At 41.0% G+C, this 20,116-nt stretch overlaps 1 protein-coding gene across 5 annotated transcripts in view; it reads left to right on the forward strand.

Moving 5' to 3' along the window:
* fam189a2 (family with sequence similarity 189 member A2) overlaps positions 1-20,116 on the forward strand; it is a 114,506-nt gene that overhangs the window by 8,966 nt on the left and 85,424 nt on the right. For all 5 annotated transcript variants that reach the window (XM_048595277.1, XM_048595279.1, XM_048595278.1 and 2 more), the window contains exon 2: positions 9,378-9,434. In XM_048595277.1, coding sequence (XP_048451234.1) covers positions 9,378-9,434 — 57 coding nt within the window. The remainder of the gene's footprint in view (positions 1-9,377; positions 9,435-20,116) is intronic.

Consider the following 20,116-nt stretch of genomic DNA (forward strand, 5'->3'; position numbering starts at 1 on the left):
CAAAATTTGACACACAGAGGTCTGGCAGCATCTGTGAAGAAAAAAACAGAATTAACGTTTCGGGTCCAGTGACCCTTCCTCAGAACTGGGGAACCATTCTGAGGAAAGGTCACCGGACCCGAAACATTAACTCTGATTTTTTTTCTTCACAGATGCTGCCAAACCTGCTGAGCTTTTCCAGAAACTACTGTTTTTGTTCCTGTTTTACAGCACCCGCAGTTCTTGCGGTTTTTAAAAATTTGTCACTCAGTTGCATAAAGAGATATTAGGACAGGCAAGAGGAAAGATATGCTGGAAGTAAGAAAGTGGGAAGCTCGCGTGAAGCATAAACACTTGCTTGGACCAGTGAGGCTAAAAGGCCTGTGTTTTTCCTGGTCTGTTAGCTTCAAATCATATATATATTCTAAAATAGTTAATATCCTGTGGAGAAAGTCAGGCATTTGGTTGAAGTTTTAGCCCGAGCCAGGACCTGACATGCTCCAACTAACAGTTGGCATGTGGGTTGTTTTGTGCATATTGCAACAGTATTCAAAAATTGGTATTCCTTTGGCAGATAACATTATATGTAATGAGAATTGTGGCTAGGAATTTTACAATTTGTCCTGTGGTAGGGACTGTACAAAATGTCACCAATAATTTGTTCCATTTTTGATTTGTTTTTGCTTTCTACTTGCAATTGTGGGCACAAAAAAAATACAAGGTAAGGCTGGAATAATCTGCAGGTGAAAGCTTAGATTGTTGGATAATGTGTGGACATTATCAAGACTATTGAGGAGGATGAGGAATTTTCCATGCAAAAAAGGTGGGTTGGTCATGGTGATCAGGGTAAGATACTAGGGAGACCAAGCTTGGAATAGAGTATATATTTATTTAGTCATGTAGAGAATTCAGTGGAGAGATCTGCCTTTGTGTCATTGAATGAATGTAATTGGTTTCTTGCGTGAGAATGTATACCCCAGGCACTTTTGTTGTATAGACCGTATGGGAGTGCTGAGAAAAAGTAATATGTCTGGTTGACTGACTGGTTCACATGATATAACTTGCCACTGCATGAGATTGGTATGTATTTCTTTAGCATAAGAGACCCAAAGGTTCTCAATGTACATTTGTGCTTTAGGCAAGGGCGGAACAGAAGATTCCTTTTCAGGTGTAGGAAGATTTGGCAGATCTGAGTTATTTACAGAAAGTTTAATTCGCTGCACACCATCGATCTCAAAACGAATATATGGTCACTCGTTTCCTCTGTTCCATCAATAATTTCCAGCTGAAACTTAGCATTTGCAGACCCCTCCAAAGCATTGGGACAACTATATACAGGTTGAAATATTCAACAAATTTTCCCAGAACAACATTTGAGCAAGTTGTGCTTGGTTATATACATCTTTCAGATGCAACAATATATCTTCCATTACTACACATGAAGAGCAACAATTTGCATTTATTATAGTGCTTTTAACATCATAAAGCATCCTAGAGCACTTTATTTGAATAGTTGTAGGACAATATTTGGGATTGAACCACGTAATCAGATATTAGGTGACCAAAAACGTAGGTTTTACTTAAAAAGAGAGAAGGGGTCAATGCATTAGTATTTACATTTTGCTGTCCCGTCAGTGCTATAGCATCCCTTGGGAAGCAAATGATCTTACCAGTTGACTGAATACCAAGAGAATATTCAAGACTCTGAAAAAGCTCCCAATCCTCCCCAAAATTGCCTCTCTTGGCATTGAGCAACCCTCTGGTTTTATGGTAATAGGGCATGCTCTCTGAGTCTTACAACTTAATGTTGAGGTGCAATTGGGCACCAAGCAAAACGTCTTTGAATGTTTTGCCACCCAACACTCCATTGACATTGGCTTCAAGAGAAACAGGTCACTATTGTATCAAAGGGTTGAGAAAGGCTAAACACGGCTGGGTCACCTATCTCTGACACAGCATTACCGAAGCAGCCACTCTGTCTTGAATCACGTTCTGTGACACAGTTTGGTTTGATGGTTTCCATATTGCAATTGTGCTCAGGTGCCAAATGCCAGCTGGGAGCAGCCAGTACCACAAATACTGCCTCACTCAGCCACCTGTATGGGACACTGCACCAGCCACCCACACTGGCCAGGGTTATTTACCAAACAGTGATGGTAAGCAGCTTCTAGAGTGGGTCTGTCTCAGCCTGATACATGAGCCAATTGGGGTTGGCACAGAACTGAAGAAAGTATTAAGGGGCCTGAAATGTGGGAAAGCAGCAGAATATGCCATTACACCAGGATTCCTGAAATAATTTGGCTCCCATGTTTGTGCCTGGCTGACCCAGTTCTACAGAAGCATCAACTCAGACTCACTCCCAAAGATGTTATGTGCGACAAAAATCACTGCCATTCCCAAAATCCTGAAACTATTTCACCCTTGGCAGCCAACTATTGACCAATTTCACTTTGTTCTGTGTTCTATAAGATCTTTGAGACATTTATCGTGAAACACATCCCCAGTAGTAGAGACTAACCTTAATGTCAAACAGACAGTTTCTGTAAGGGGTACAGCACTTATGATCATATTCTGGCACTCACCACCTACATCAAAGATTGTTTCCTAAAGAACCTGAAGATAGCATAGTGCCACAGGACCAGCAGCCATCTGTGATACAGTGTGACACATTGCCCTGCTCCTGAAGCTGTCCAGTCTGCATTGGAACCATGGTAGGGAAACATAGAACCTGCTCACAATATATCCCTGCTGCAAAAACAGGAAATGGCATATGCAGGACAAAACTTAAGGGTTCAGGCCTCTGCTGTTACTTTTGTAATGATGGTGATGTCCAACCTCTTGACAAAAATTTAGGCCAATGAGTACTTGTCTGAGCTGTGTTATAATGGTGTAAAATAATATGTGGGATATTCCAAGATTTATCGTTCAAATCATCATTCTTCCTACTTCACAAAAATGATGTGGATTCAGTACCGAACAATCAGATTTGAAAATGTCACCAGACTGGAATGAGATTTTTCTTCATCTCTGCTCTAAATGCTTGATCTCTAATCCTGAGACTATGATCGTTAGTTGTAGACTTTCCAGTCAGGGGAAGCAGACTCTCAACCGAGTGAAGTAGTGAGCTGTTCTTTCTCCTGTTAAAACCCCTAAGAATTTTATGTGTTGTGACCAGTATCTCTCATTTTTCTAAGCTCCAAACACACTATTTTTTTATTCATTCACAGGATATGGTGTCACTGGTTAGGCCGACATTTATTGCCCATCCCTAATTGCCCTTGAGAAGTTGGTAGTAAGCTGTTTTCTGGAACTACTTCATTCCACTTGATGTAAGTGCACTTTCAGTGCTGTTAGGCAGGGGATTCCTAGATTTTGACGTAGCAACATGGTTCCAAGTCAGGATGGATGTGCCTTGGAGAGGGAAACTTGCTGGTGGAAGTTTTCCCATTACATTTGTCACTCTTGGCCTTCTAGGTTGTAGAGATCATGGGTGTGCAAGGTTTTGTCTAAGGAACCATGGTGAACTGATGCGATGCATCTTGCAGATAGTTCCCATGATGCCACTATACGTTGGTGGTGAAGGGACCAGATGCTGAAGGTTTCAGATGTGATGTCAGTCAAACTGGCTGCTGTATTCTGGATAGTGTCCAGCTTCTTCAGTGTTGGAGCTCTGTACATTCAGGCAGTGAATAGTATTCGCATACTCTAGACTGAACTTGTGCATTGTAGATGGTGGACAGGTTTTGAGGAGGCAAGTGGTAAGTTACTCACTGAAGAGTTTCCTGCCTTCAACCTGCCTGTTTTAGCCACAGTATTTATATGATTGGTCTGGTTCAGTTTCTGGTCAGGATGTTGATATTGGGTGATTCTGTGACAGTGATGGTAATGCTGCTGAATGTCAAGGAGCAATTGCTGGGATTCTAACTTGTTAGAGATGGGGCCACTGCATGCCATTTGTATGTGAATGTTACTTGTTATAGATCAGCTGAAGCCCGAATGTTGTCTGTGCTGCGTTTTGACATGGATTGATTCAGCATCTGAATAATTGTGAATGATGCGGAATATTGTGAAGCCTTCACCTTTGACCAGATGGTGGAGAAAAGATCATTGAAGCAGCTGATGATGGTTTGAGCAAGGACATTCTCCTGAGGAACCCCTGCAGAGATGTCCTGGGACTGAGATGATTGACATCCAACAACCACACCCATCTTTCTTTGAACTTGGTTTGATTTTAACCAGTGAAGAGTTTTCTCCCTGATTCCAACTGACTCCACTTTTGCAAGGGCTTTTTGATGTCAAATTCAGTCAAATGCCCCCTTAATATCAAAGGCAGTCGACCTTATTTCCCCTCTGTAATTCAGCTGTTATCTCCATGTTTTAATTAAGGCTGTTATTGGGTCAGGAGCTGAACGGACCTGGCAGAACCCAAACTGAGCACCTGTGAGCAGGTTATTGTTGAGTAGGTGTTCCTTGAAAGTGCTGTCAGAAGCACCTTGCATTACTTTGCTGATGATTGGCTGATTTGGATTCATCCTAATTTTATGGACAGGACATATCTCGGTAACTTTTCACATTACCAGGTAGATGCCTGTATTGTAATAAGCCCAATCTCTAAACTTGCCAAATCTTGTGCACTTTTATTTCATCCCTTCAAATGCAAATATAGACTTCCTGAGGTAAGGAGACCAAAACTCTACATGCTATATAACTGTAGCAAGACTTCTTTCCATTTATATGCTGCCTCTTCTTGTGCAAACGAAAGATAAAAGAAGACTGGGGAGAGGACTACAAAATTTACAGTAGGGCAGCTGAAGGCATTTTTGCCAATTGTGAACTAATGAAAATTGAGATCTGCAGTAAATTCTTTGCAAACAACTCTTGGGATTGGACCATATCTTCAGGTTGTCTTTACTTAACAACAATCTTTTACTGACCTGATAACACTTCGTTGAATTCATAGTTTAGAACAAAACAAAATGATTTCCAATATGATATAAAGTATTGAATTTGAGAATTTTGCATTGAGAAAAAAGAATTCTGTGTCTAGTTAATGACACTTGAAGACATCATTTATTAGATGTGGGATGTAATCTGAACCCATCCATTCAGTCACTGCAATCAGTTCCAGTGATCTTCTAATCAGGTGGGGCATATATGAGGGACTCTTGGCTATCTGTGCACATGCAAAATGTCTGTCAGTGGCTTAGGTTTTGTAGTCAGTGGTGAAGTCGTGGCAGTCACTACTGTGTTTGAAAGAAACTGCTCACAATTATCTAGTTCTGTAGCTGTTTATAAGGTATAGTTTTGAAGGATTTAATGCTCGCATTACATTGAGCTCCATCCAAATGATGATATGTCATGGTCTGTGGGTGGAGACAGATGACTACCTGAAAGGAGCAGGTGTATTTTTTATAGCTACGAAGAGTTCTTAGTCATTATGCCTAACAAGTTCATGTAAAATCTGTTATTATCATGCAATAAACAACCTTATTATCCAAGCGGAATACCTTGTCGGTTCAGGCTTACCACAGGTCTATCCTCCTATCATTGATAATTAGACATACCATAGAATCTGCATAGAGGAAAGAGGATTGGTGAGAGTGAAACCAGAGTACCATGCACTGTGGCAATAGTATCTGAAAACACATGGCTTAGGTAATCCTTATTAAGGATGTTAATTTCCACTTGGCGCCAACTGTATTGCATCTGTGGCACCCAGAAACATTGATGTCATCAAGCTGGCATGGTGAATAGCAAAGAAGGTTACCTCAGAGTACAAAGGGACCTTGATCAGATGGGCCGAGGAGTGGCAGATAGAGTTCACTTTAGACAAATGTGAGGTGCAGCATTTTGGAAAGGCAAATTAGGGCAGGGATTACACACTTAATGGTGAGATCCTGGGGAGTGTTGCTGAACCAAGAGACTTTGGCGTGCAGGTTCATAGTTTTTTGAAAGTGGAGTCCCAGGTAGACAAGATAGTGAAGGCGGCATTTGGAATGCTTGCCTTTATTGGTCAGTGCATTGAGTATAGGAGTTAGGTGATCATGTTGCGGCTGTACAGGACAGTGATTAGGCCACTAATGGAATCCTGTGTGCAGTTCTGGTCTCCCTGCTATAGGAAGGATGTTGTGAAACTTGAAACGGTTCAGAAAAGATTTACATGGATGTCGCCAGGGTTGGAGGGTTTGAGCCATAGGGAGAGGCTGAATAGGCTGGGCTATTTTCCCTGGGGTGTCGGAGGCTGAGGGGTGACTTTTATAGAGGTTTATGAAATCATGAGGAGTAAGGATAGGGTGAATAGCCAAGGATTTTTCCCTGGCGTGGGGGAGTCCAAAACTAAAGGGCATAGGTTTAAGATGAGGGGGGAACAATTTAAAAGGGATCTAAGGGGCAACCTTTTCACGCAGAGGGTGGTGCGTGTGTGGAATGAGCTGCCAGAGGAAGTAGTGGAGGCTGGTACAATTACAACATTTAAAAGGCATCTGGATGAGTATATGAATAGAAAGGCTTTAGAGGAATATGGTCCAAATGTTGGCAAATGGGACTAGATTTATTTAGGATATCTGGTTGGCGTGGACAAGTTTGACTGAAGGGTCTGTTTCCATGCCATACAGCTCTATGACTCTAATTCTCATAGACAGCAACGCAGAGTGTAAAAGATCATAATTTACTTTTTGACAATTCACGGGAAAACAAAATGAAGACCGTAGGAGCTGAAAGTGCAGAGATTTTTAAAAATGGCTGTATTTATTATTTTAAAAGTAATGAAATAGCCAAATGACAGTCCACACCTTTTACATATTTTTCAGTGTTAGTGTTAGGTTAGCACACCATTTAAAAACTTAATTACCCTCACTGCAGAAGACTTAATAAACTTTTTGGTGGTTTTCACCGTGATAGTAGTGCATAAGAAATTCAAGTTCATACCAAATCACGGAGACTGTGTTGATCATACCTGTGAATGCTGCAAAAATGGATCCTATTGAGCAGCAAAATATCACTGACAGCACCCTCCAGATTCCTGCGTTTAACTGCTTAGATGCAGACACAAGAATTTACTATCTGATTTGCACAGTAATGATGTTGAACATTGTGGTTATAAAGTTGGCAGTTTTGTCAAATTGTGGGCCAATGTGTGAACATTGGGCATTCCCTCCAAACTCAGAACTAACAAAACCAAGGTGTCATTTCTGCTCAGGGTGTAGGTTGCAAGATATGGTTGGTGAGACTTGATCAAAGTTTAATGCTACTAAGGATAGCAAACCAAGTAGGTAGAGAGAACTGTCTCCTGGATAGGAAGCCAACGGTAAAAGTAGGTTAGACTTCTATGCAAAGGGTACTGGAAAGGTGGAACTATTTACTGCAAACAATAATAGATAGATCAATTGCTAATTTTAATTCTGAGATTGATTGATCTTCGTTCGATAAGGGTATTAAGGGATTTGCAGCAAAGGCAGATGAATGGAGTAAAATCACAGATCATCCATGATCTCACTGAATGTAGTAACAGACCCACAGAACTAAATGGCCTTCCCCGACTCCTATAATCTGGATTGGGTATTAAATGACTGCATAACTACATATAATGATGCCATTTGGGAGAATTCCACAGGCAAATGAGAATATGAGCTGAAAATCCCAAACCTGTAAGATTTGTGTTTCCTTGCCCATCCTTTCTACATTTGAAATTTCTAACAGTTTTCTATTCCCAATTGTCTGGCATAGTTCGGAGCGATTTGCTGATGGAGTGGGAGAATTTGACAAACATATCAACATCAGCATAGATCATTTGATTTGAACAGTAATTGCTATGCCATACCTCTTTGCTTTTACTGAGGAGATTAATGTATATGGAATCTGTGTTGAACCACAACATAAATATAGACTGTTCTAGAAACTGAACATGTTGATGCTGCAATGAGTGATTGGGAACCAACTAATTTCCATGACGTTGACCTGATGAGTATGTATTGTAGTCTATTATACTGGCAACTTCAGTCATGTCAGGACGAGCGTGTAAACCTACTGAAAGTTCTCATGGCAAGGTCTTCCAAATGTTTTGTCAGTGCATATTCTAATAAAAAAAGCTTTCTCATCTTTTAATTTGGAGAAAAATGTAAGTTGTAATGTCAGCAGTGGTTTTAGGACTTTTAGGACTCTGTTTTCCACTGTCCAATTGCTATGTTATCGTACATATTTTGATAGACCTTGTTGAATTATATTTATTTTCTTTTGCCCTATGCTAATTCAACGGCCTCAACCTTCCAAAGGCATATTCACCATTGAGAATCTCACATAGCTGTATTACAGCCCATCAACAAGGTTTCATCTCTATTAATTATTCTCATATAGACTCCATTAACTCTGTTCACTTGCATTCCTAAGAATAGGGCAATTTCCCATTAATTGATTCCTGTTGTGTGTGTGAATAATCAGAATCATAGAATGCTAGTCCACAAGGCCATTGGTTCCATCATGCCTGTACAAGCTCTTTGAAAGAACTCTCCATCTAGTCCCATTGCTCTGTTCACTTCCATATCATCCTATAATTTTCTCCTGTTTGAGCCTTTATCCAATTCTTTGTCGTAAGTTATTAATAAATCCAATTCCACTGCCCTTGTGAGTAGCACATTCTATGGCATACCAACCCATGTGTAAAAGGATGTCTTTTCCATGCCCCCTCTGTTATTTGGGCTGATCTTTAATCTGTATTCCCTGGTTGCTGACCTTCCTGGTACTAGAAACATTTTCTCTTTATTTACTCTATCAAAACACTTCCTGATTTTGAGTACCTCTACTAAGCCTTTTCTGTTTTTACTGGAACTCATCATAAATAATAATTTTTCAAAATCCCCTTAAAGAAGTTATATTAGTGTTCATCTATACTTCATTCATTGTCAGTGGGCAGGAAAATGGAGTTTTGCTGATGATTAGCCATGATCATATTAAATGGTGGGGTAGGTTCAAGAAACTGAATGATCTATTCCTGTTCCTATTTCTTATGCTATTGTGAAATGAAGAGATGTTAGTGAAACTACTTGTCAGGGTAGACACAAGAATGCCCTATTTTTAAAGGGAACAACAGGAGCATCTTGAAGCATTGCATCTTCGTCGAATTAAGCAAAGCTTTGATAACAGTAGTTGCCTGCTACACTCTCCATTAACAACATTTTGACCAATCAGAGTCAAATTGTCACCCAATCAGCCCTTTTTTTTTCCCATGCAGTATAAAATATTACTCCTAGGAAGTTTGACATTCTTGCGATTATGTCCTGATGAAAAGGTTTGACAGCATGTCCAGTTATATTTCTTACAACACATTACCTGATTGATTTTGTTTTGAAATGTGTTTGAACCGGAGAATAATCCCATGATTTAGAACTTCTTCTTATTTACAGGTAATCCTTTCAGGAATCCTAGGATTAACCACATGGAAAAGGCCAATGCTGTTATTGGTAAGAAATGTAACGTGCTCTCTTCTGTACATATTTTGAAGTTTTCTTTTTTGTTTTGTGTTCCACACCAGCCAATAGCTAAATGGTCAATGTATTCACAGTATAGCATCTTACAATGATGCAGCAGAGAGGAGCTATTTGGTCTGTCGTATCTGTGCCATATCTTTCGAAGAGTTGTCCGCTTTCTGTCACTATTTCCCCATAGTTGTAGATTTTTCCTTTTCAAGCATAATGTTATTATTGAATCTGCTCTGACTACTTTTTCAACCAGCATTCTCCAGATCACAATTCTCTGCATGGAAAGGTTTCTCCTCATCTCACCTCATCGCCCTGAAAGTCCTCCTGATGTGACAAACAATTATTCACTATTACTCCTTGTTTTCTATTCCTTGGACAAAACTCCATGGAGTCACTGTCCTTTTAGTCCCCTGGGACCAATTTTGTGAACATATTAACATTATGTGTGAACTTATGAAATGTGTTTTGAAAGTCCATATACACAACACCAACCACCTTATCCTCACTGCCCTCTCTGTTACTTCATCAAACAACTCATTTGAGTTCTTGCTCTCTGAAAGTTTTCATGCATCTCACTTGAAAATTTGTGTGCTTAATAGGATTGGAATCAGACCAACAAACAGTTAGTGACTGTGCATAAAGATAGATTTATCTCTTCCGCTGCAAATCAGCTCAGTGTGTTTTATGCTGATTCAGACCATTACATTGTTTTCATGAGCCGTTGTTGCAATTAGTGCTGTATCATTGTTAAATTTCTATCTGAGAATCACACCTTTGGGACACTTTGCAATTTCAAAGGTTTTTTTTGAAAATGCAAGTTAGTGATGTCTGATATCTTTGTGTGGTACTATTTCAAAGAAGAGCAGAGGATTTATCCTTTCCAACTTGATTAATATTTATTCCTCAGTAAACCTCATTAAAAACAGATTATGTGGGTATTATCACGTTGCTGTTTGTGAGATCTCACTATGCACCAATTGGCTGCTGCATTCAAAATGAACTGTACTGCCAGTAACACTAACTTGACTGTTGAGTGCCTTGCGACTTCTGGTCATGAAGAGCACTATGTAAGAACAAAATTTTCCTTTAAGTAAAGAAGATGCCAGCATTTAAGAAGTAAAAATATTCTGCCAATATTCCTTCCTGGTAACCACATTTACTAAACAGTAAGATCAACTCTGCACATCACCAGGACATATTCAGTGCTTTTCAGATGTGTTTGTTGGAGGTGTCTATGCTCTGTTATTCCTGTGACCAGTAAAGTTCTCGTGATTTTTTTTTCTCGTGGTCTAAGATGACTGACCAAAAAGATGATGGTGTCTAATTTTAGTGAAAGCCGAACATAGATGGTCTAATATAACCAGCTAAATTGGAGCAGGGTGGGGATAGTTCCTCAAATGTATTATGTTCTAATGTTTCCATTCAGCCCTGTTCCAGCAGTGTCGGTCTCTGTCCTCTAATGGTTTCTCTGTTCCCACAGCCAACTCTAGCATACACATTATCTTGAACATTCATTCACCGTCTCAATTTTGGGTTGCCGATTTTAGCTGGAATGGTTCTGAAAGTTTAATTACACAAGTTCCTAATCAGTCCTTGCAGCTTCCTTTTTGTCTGAATCTAAAAAAACTAGCTGACAGCGCAATTAAATGAAAACTAAAACACCAGTAAATGTTCTTGTGATTGCTCATGACTGATTAATCACCAATTCCTGGAGACTCCAGGACCATACTGGAGTGTTGGCAGCCCCTAATCCCCAATTTCATACTCTCATTTCTTTCAGTCATATCACCCGTAAATGTGATGTTAGCTTCAATTAACAAATGAATTGAAGCTAACTGAATACCACTTGTTATTGCCAAGTTTGCCTGTCCCATGCAGCTCCTTGATAAGCTGAACACTTCCTGCAGTTTGACATTCTGCCTGGATGCTGCCAGAAACTCTGTGCCACAGGACATGCCTCAGTCCCCACTTATCTCATGCAGAGCTGCATGGCATGATTGTGGGGTTAAGCTGTACATAGTTTGCAACTTTAATCTCTCGTAAAGAATCATAACTAGCAATGATCCAACTTGCCAAAATGATGACAGGAATTTCTTAGGCCATGTACATTCTGAGCAGGTAGAAGCCATTCAGTCACTGAAACTTGTCCCTTCACTCCATTGGATCTGTATCTTAAGTCCATCTGTCCACCTTGGTTCCATACTCCTAAATATTCTCGCCCAACAGCAATCTAACAATGAAATAAAGCAAAGAACTGCAGATGCTTGAAATCTGAAACAAATTCCCGATAAAGTCAGCAGTTCTGAAGAAGGGTCACTGCACCCAAATTGTTAACTCTGCTTTCTGTCCACAGATTCTGCCAAACCAGCCGAGTTTCTCCAGCAACGTCTGCTTTTCTAATGATCTATCAATTCCCAATTTCCACTATCATTTGTGTAAAAAGTACTTGCTGACATCAACCCTGAATGGCCTGCCACTAATTTTAAGGTTTTGCCTCCTTGTTCTGGATTACCCCTGCCAGAAGAAACAGTGTCTATCTACCCCCATCAAATCCTTTAATCATTTTAAGCACCTCCACTAGAATACCACTTTATCTTCCATACTTGAGGGAATGCTCCTTTACTTTGTTTTGTACTTACTTTGATTTGTGTACCTGGACTCCTAAATCACTCCGCTCCTCCACCTTTCCCAGCTGCTCGCTGTTGAGAAGTTCTGTTTTATCTTTCCATGGGACCTGATTGTCTCTGGGAAGGCTGACATTTGTTGCCCATCCCTGGTTGCCCTTGAAGTGAGTGGCTTGCTACGCCATTTTAGAGGGCAGTTAAAAGTCAACCACATTGCTGTCAGTCTGGAGGCCAGACTGGCTAAGGATGGCAGATTTCCTTTCCTAAAGGACATTAGTGAGTCCAACAGGTTTTTGCAATGATTGGCGATAGCTGCATGGGGTGGAATCCTCAAGGGGTCTGAACGATGGGGGCCATTGTGAGATTCAAGGTGGAATTAGTGAAGCCAAGCTCGACACTGGGAACAAGTTGCTGTATCTTTTATGTATCTGCCTGGTGTCAAAGTGTGTTTCTTGCTAGCAGTGACTAGTTGCCTACTGGGGTGGGGTAGCTTTTGCTTGTGAACAACATTATTAATGGCGTATCTCATTTCATTGGTATGCAGCTTTCTATCTTATCAAACATGCCAAACGAACCTAATGCTGAGAATTCTTGCCATGGAAGTCAGAGCAGATACCTGCCGACTTCAGCTCACTGGCTGCTCCAAAAGAAGCCGATGCTGCACCTCGGGCTATACCAGCCATTATCGTTGCGATGCTGCAGCAAGGACACTGTGTGCTCAGCAATACGCACCCAGCTCAGGGTCTGCCCCAGTCTGCATCTCTGGGCTGTTCACTTCTGTCATAGCACTCCCTCATTCTGAGCCTGCTGTGCACTCTCTTGCCTTGCCTGTTTGTTCTTTAACCCCTCAACCAGAGATAGCAGACTCTCAGTACTGCTGCACTGCTTTGTCATTTAGCACAAACACAAAGCCAGGAAGCTTGTCATATTTATTATCAGTCAACCTTTGCTCAGGGGGTCCCAGTACAGTAAGTCCAGGGCAGCCAGTGATACCAGTTCAGGGGCTTGGACATGGTCAGTCAGCTGCTCGAGGCAGACTCAGAGTCAGGATCCTCTCCACATCAGGAGTGAGGAGCCGAATGTTAGGCAGCTGCCCACGTGTCTTGACTCTTTCTGTCCTGCTGTGGGCTGTTTACCTGTCAGAATGAGAGACAAGTAGGTATCAAGGAGATGGATGTGGGTGGCACAGCTGTTACGTTCAATGCAGGTGGGGAGGTGTACCGAGTGAGTGAGTTGGCAGCGGAGAAGGTGCTGGGGATGTTGGCGTTAATAGTGCCGGGAGTGTTGGGGTGGAAGAGAGTGAGCGTGGAAAGATGCTGCAAGCAATAGTGAGAGTGGTAAAGCATGAGCCTTGGTAAGAGGTGGGTACAGTAACAGAGATAGAGAGAGTGTGAAATGCCAGGGAGAAGATGGTAGCTGTTACACTGGCAGAATGGAGAAGGTCGTTGATAATCTTCCGACGTTACTGTTTGCTCCTCTAGACAGCTGAGACTACGCTGATCTGTGAAGCAAAATTGGACCACGCTAGCATGGTCTGGTGTTCAAGACTCCTCTGTTGGGGGTGTGTGTGTGTGTGTGTGTGGAATGGTGGGGGGGAAAGAGAACATCATACCTTTGCACCATCTCATCCAGCAGGAGCTCCAGGTTCCTGTCCACAAAGCTTGGCATGAAATTTCCCTTGTCTGGGGCAAATATCAGGAACTATGCAGGACAGCTCGGACTCACTTGTACTTGTCTGGGTGTCCAATGATCTAATAGAGAGAGCACTAGCGTTAGGAATATCGATCCATTCCAGATTATCCAACGAGTTCCAGGAATGATGTATGGTAAAATGTGGCAGGAATCGGGTTAGAGAGATGCTGTTGAGGTGGAATGGGTAGTTGACTAAGCAAGTTTGATAGTGTATGGCAAGAAATCTCACTAGGCTTTGCAGCAAAAAACCTTCTAAAATCCAACTGAAACTTAACCCAAAAAAATGTAAGGTTCAACATCCGGTCACCATTACTGTTCAATTCCAGTTTTTAATGCAGTGAATTTAAATTCCACCAGCTGGCATTGTGGGATTTGAACTCAGGTTCCTCCCCGCCCCACCAAAGTATTAGCCAAGGTTTCAGCATTACAAATCCAATGACATTCCTGTTATTGTATTGTTTCCCCTAAGTACTTTGGTCAATGTAGTTTCGTAGTTGATGCCCTCATACCTCTGCACTGTGAACTCCACCTGCTGCTGTTTCTCCTCTTAAACTAACATATCAACAATTCACTAGTCACAGAATGCATTTAACATATGTGAATAGAGTGGAAGAAACAACGTTTCTGATAATTTATGAAAAACATTAAATATTTTCTTTACAATCACTTTTTAAAAGCCCAACTGAGCATCACCAAAACATTATAATTCCATTTGTTTGTCACATTCTTTTCAATATTGGTGGTATCTTGTTTTCTGAACCTTTGCTGTTCACCTGTGATTTGCAATTTTAATGAATGTGGAAGAGGTTTGTAATGAAAAGGGCTAATTCTAGGTTGAGGGAAACACCTTTAAGGCGAATTGGATAAATGCATGGTTAACATTTGGTATTAAACATCTTAAGGGTTAAGTATAGAGGGAGAAAAGATCAAACACTGTTGTGCAATACAGTGGCTTTTGTGTTGTTTTGAGCTCTGAAATGTTATCTGTAGAATACTATTGATCAAGGTTGATTCACATAGCTTAGACATTACAAAATTTCATTTTCCTCAATTATCTTGAATAATTTAAAAAGAATTACCTGATCAAGTTTATCGAAAGCAGTGTAAGCTATACCTCAAATCCCTAGCACTCTTGTTATATAATTTGCTGAGAACTGTTAAAATGTATCCAATCTTTCCAAAACTAATGGTATTACTGAATTTACAATACACCAAAAATGAAACGATTACTTGTAAAGGGCCTTCCCTTCACTCCCAGTGCTAATCTCAAGAAACAATAAATGTCCTTATCCTGGAGGAACATCTCAAGTCTGGATTTTCATCATGATCTGTACAAATTTAAAATGGCACACATCGGACTTTTACTTTCCAGCACCTGGACGTCTATAATACTGGCCCATTATGCTATATTATTGCGGCAATACATCACTTTATTCATGATGGAGAGTAGACTAAAGAGTGGTAATTGGTTGGGTTGGATTTGTCCTGCTTTTACCTGGGTGATTTTCCTGACATTGTTGGATAGATGCCAGTATTGTCACTCTAGCCCAGCTGTTCCAGTACAGTTACGAGTTCTGGGGCACAAATTTTCACTACTATTGTCAAAATGTTGTCAGGGCTGATAGCTTTTTCAGTATCCAGTGCCTCTAGCCATTTCTTGATATCATGTGGAGTGAATTGAATTGACTGAAGCTTGGCATCTGTGATGCTGGGGACCTCTGGAGCAGGCTGAGACATTTCTGGATGAAAGTTGTTGCAAATGCTTCAGCCTTAGCTATTACACTGATGTACTGGACCCTATCTCATTGACAACAGGATATTTGCGGAGCTGCCTCCTCCTGTGAGCTACTTAATTGTCCACCTCCATTCATGACTGGAAGTGGCAGGACTGCAGAGCTTAGATCTGATCCATTGGTTGTAGGATTGCTTAGCTCTGTCTATCACTTGCTGCTTATAAGAACGTGACAAACAGGAGCAGGAGTAGGCTGTCTGGCCCAACAAGCCTGCTCCACCATTTAATAAGATCATAGCTGATCTTTTTGTGGACTCAGCTCCACTTGCCCGCCCGCTCACCATAACCCTTGATTCCTTTACAAAATCAATGTTGTTTGACGTGCAAGTACTCCTGTTTTGTAGCTTCAGACTAACACCTTATCTTTAGGTATGCCTGGCAATCAGGGAGTTTTCTTGCCCACTTTTGACTTGATGCTGTGAGACCACATGAGGACTGGACTCAATGTTAAAGACTTCCAGGGCAACTTCCACTGACTGCATACCACTATGCTGCCGCCTCTGCTGGGTTTGTCCAGCTGGCGGGACAAGGGATATCCAGGGATGGTGATGGTGGTATATAGGACATTGTCTGTATGGTATGATTCTGGGAGTATGATCATGTTAAGCTGTTACTTGACCCAGTCTGGGAGACAGCTCTCCCAATTTTGGCACTAGCCCCCAGATGTTGGTAAGGAGGATTTGGCAGGATCGGCAAGGTTGAGTTTGCTATTCTTTGAGTTTGATTTATTACTGACACATGTACCGAGATACAGTGAGAAAAGGTGTTTTTCGGCTGTGTTCATGACTCCCTGTAGTTTCTTGTGGTCTTGGGAAGACCAGTTGCTGTGCCATGCTGTGATGCATCAGATAGGATGCTTCCTATGGTGCATCTATTAAAAAAATGGGTAAGTGTCTTTTTGTGGACATGCTGAATTTCCTGGGGAAATGGAGACATTGTTGTGCTTTCATGACTGTCGCATCGGCGTGGGTTGTGTTAATGCCTGATGGTCCATCAAGTTTCGTTTTTCAGTTTTCACTTTGTACAACTGAGTGGCTTGCTCAACCATTTCAGAGTACAGTTAAGAGTCAGCCATATTGTTGTAGATATTGAGGTTACATGTAGGCCAGACCAGCTAAGGATGGCAGAATGCCTTCTCGAAAGGCTATTGGTGAACCAGATGGGTTTTTATCAAAACCGACAAATTTCGTGGTCATCATTAGATTTCTAATTCCAGATTATTTGAATTTGAATTTTAATTCCATGATCTGCTGATTTAAATCCACGTCCCCAGACTATTACCTGGAAAACGGGATTACTAGTCCAGTGACAATATCACTTTGCTATCGCCTCCCCATATTGGAGCTAATATTGTCTGAAAGAACCTATGCTTCTGTTTTCATCTCTACTAATACCATAGGAAGGAGCCACTTAGTCTAAACAAAGCAAAAAAAAAAATCAGTCAGAACAACTCTAAGATAACATATGCAGGGCTGATCCATCACAGGGCATCAAGTTAATATTTAGATTCCTAAGTCATCCTTAGAATCAGCTATATCAAAGCTATAACTGAACACATTACGATTGCTGAGTCATCAGAGCCAAGATTCATAATGTGTAAACCAATGAGTGAGATCAGGTTGTCAAACTGCAATTACACCACTGCTCTAGATGGCTATCTAATAGAATCCACAGACCACGAACGGAACCGTTCACATCTGTTTACATCAGTCCTAACTTCTCACTGCATTGAATGCAGTATTTCCTTGATTTCTAGTTCCTCCTTCTCCCATTGTCTTTGTCACCCGTTTTAAGCAACTTAAATCTTGCTCCAAATGCTTCTACAAGTAGTCAGAAGCAAAAGGAAAGTTGGCTTTTGTATTTTAATTAATTTATAGGATCAATTGGTGGCCAGGGCAGTATTTATTGTCTGGTTTTAATTTTCAGGAGCAGACTTGCTGAAGAGCTGCACTCTGTGTGGTGTAGGTACACCCACAGTGCTGTTTGGGAGGGGACAGCAAGATTTTGCAGGTGGTGAGATGCCCATGCTCCTCTAGATGGTGGAGGTTACACAGTTTGTAGTTTCTACAGCGAATCTTATACACTGCTGCCACTGTGTACTTGTGATGGGAACAGTGCGTGCTTGTGGTGATGGTCGGTGTGTGGGTTCAGGCCAGTGGTCAACAAAAGTAGTGTTCATCAAGTTGGCCCAAAATGTAGGAATAGCTACACGTGCTTACAGCAATCTTCAGACACAGTAGAATACCCTCTTCACCATTCTTGGTAGTTGCTGTATCTTTATATTTCTCATTCTAACATATTCTCCGTAATAGCATTGTCAGTGGAAATCTAGTAAATAAAAAAACTCATTGCAGTAATTGATCATCTCATCCTTGAAGACTTAGTGCAAGAAGCCTAATTACGTGGTGAAAATTTGGGGTGCTTGATTTGGAGCAGAAAACTAGTGGAATCTGTTTTCACACTAACTTTCTGACCATCAACATTACTCACCCTGATGTCAGACTGAACACCAGTGGAAAATGCACTGAAACCTCAGGGTCTCAATTGTTATGTGGATGGGACCCAAGTTGGTTCCCTTAATAATTAACCTGATCTAGCTAGTAAAAATGCTGAGGTACTTGAGACATGTCTGTCCCCATCGAAGGGTAGACAAGAAAGCATTACCAAGTGATCTCTGCTTTCAGTGTAGTGGATGGTGTCACACACGTTCAAGCCCTTTCAAACCTCCTTATACCATCCTGTAGTGTGTGTGTTTGTGTTAGTGTTAGTGTTACAGCATTCTTGTGTGTCTGGAGACATGATTCTTGTACGATGTTAAGTCATTAAATAGATCTGTCTTCAAATCAGGGGAAGTTCAGAGTTTCAGCTGTCACAATGGGTCAGTTCCCTCTCTGTTTCAGTTATGGTGCTCTCTGTTCAGCTGGGCTTAAAATGGACTTGAGAGGGATCAGTAGATCATAACCTGACCAAATAAAAACTTGAATTTATATAGCACTTTCCACAATCTCAGGATGCCCTTTGCAGCTAGATGAGTAATTCTGAAGTGTAGTTGCTATCTTAATGTAGGAAATGCAGCAGCAAATTTGTGTACAGCAAGATGCCACAATATCAAAGTGAAAATAACCAATTACTTTGTATGAGGAGTAGCTATTTGTCTGAGACAATAGGAAGAACATTCCACTCTTCGTCAAGGTAATCATCGCGGATCTTTTACGTTCAAAAAAGGCAGATGGAACCTCGTTTCAACCTGGAGTTTGGGCTCAAATGTCTGGACTGGGACTTGAACCCACAACATTTAGAGTGTGAGGCATTTGTGTTGCCCAGTGAACCATAGCTGATGCCTGATAACTTTGACAAGGGAGTAGTGGGGTATTATTCAGTGACTTGGCAAAGGAGCTTGGCAGCTGATTGTGTACGTTTTTTTTCTGCCCTGCTTTATAATCATTTTTAAACAGTTTGTGAAGAATGCCTGTCAGCACAGCTCATATTCCGACAGAATCTGGCAATTAAAATGACCCCAGCACCTCAGGCAACAAGTGTGCCTTTTTGAGGTGACATGGCATGTATTTTAGAGGTACAGGATAATGTAATAAACTGTAACACAGCCCTGTACAGCAAGAGAACTGTTAAATCTCTGGGTAGACTCAAGTGCACAGTGTTACTGATGGAGTTATAAAGAGAAATCATGATTAATATCTGTTGTGATTAGTTAACTACAGTGTTAATGTTCTTGTAACATGCAAGTAACACGTCCTATTTATATGATAAATAGGATGAAAAGTGGTTATTTTTCTGATTTGTATGTTTTTGCCTACATGTTATGCTGAGTGATATGGGTGAACATGTCCTTCCAGACATTCTGATCGTAGTTCCAATGGATGACCTTGTGGTTGGAATTGTGGTTAAACCAGTCTTTAGTGTTGTCTAAGCTGCTTCCTTCACTGTCGGTCTCTTGATCATCTTTGGTTGTTAATCCTTCCAGTGGTGATTAAACACTGCGACCATTCTGCACAATAACATGAAAAACTCGATTTGTCTTCTTTTGGTATTATTCTAAAGGATTGCTCATTCTTCTGAACTCATTCAGTATATTTTTGTTAGTTCTTTTTCCTATTTGATTTGCTCTTAGCATCTTGCTTAAGCACCACATTTTTAAGCTGTTGATTCACTTTCCTCCCTCTTTCCCAATTCTTAACCCTAATTCATTACAGACCAGACATTGCATTTGACTTGAAAACAACAAATGCTGGAGATCACAGCAGGTCAGACAGCATCCATGGAGAGAGCAAGTGAACGCTTTGAATCTAGATGACTCTTCATCAGAGCTGAAGTGTGGAGGGGGCAGCATTTATACTACAGTTTGGGGTGGGTGCGGTGGTGGTAGTGGATAGAGTGCTGGTGGAGAAAAGGTGTTGATAGTTCATATTAAGTGATCGGAATGTGAAAATGGCAGAACAATGGTGTGTCTCCTGCCAGACTGGAAAGGACAGGAACTGGGATGGAGGGAGGGGAGTACATGATAACAAGCAAAAAGAAAAGGAACAAAAGGTTCACAA

The sequence above is a fragment of the Rhincodon typus genome, chromosome 3, assembly GCF_021869965.1.
Source record: "Rhincodon typus isolate 14 chromosome 3, sRhiTyp1.1, whole genome shotgun sequence".
Lineage (NCBI taxonomy): Eukaryota > Metazoa > Chordata > Chondrichthyes > Orectolobiformes > Rhincodontidae > Rhincodon > Rhincodon typus.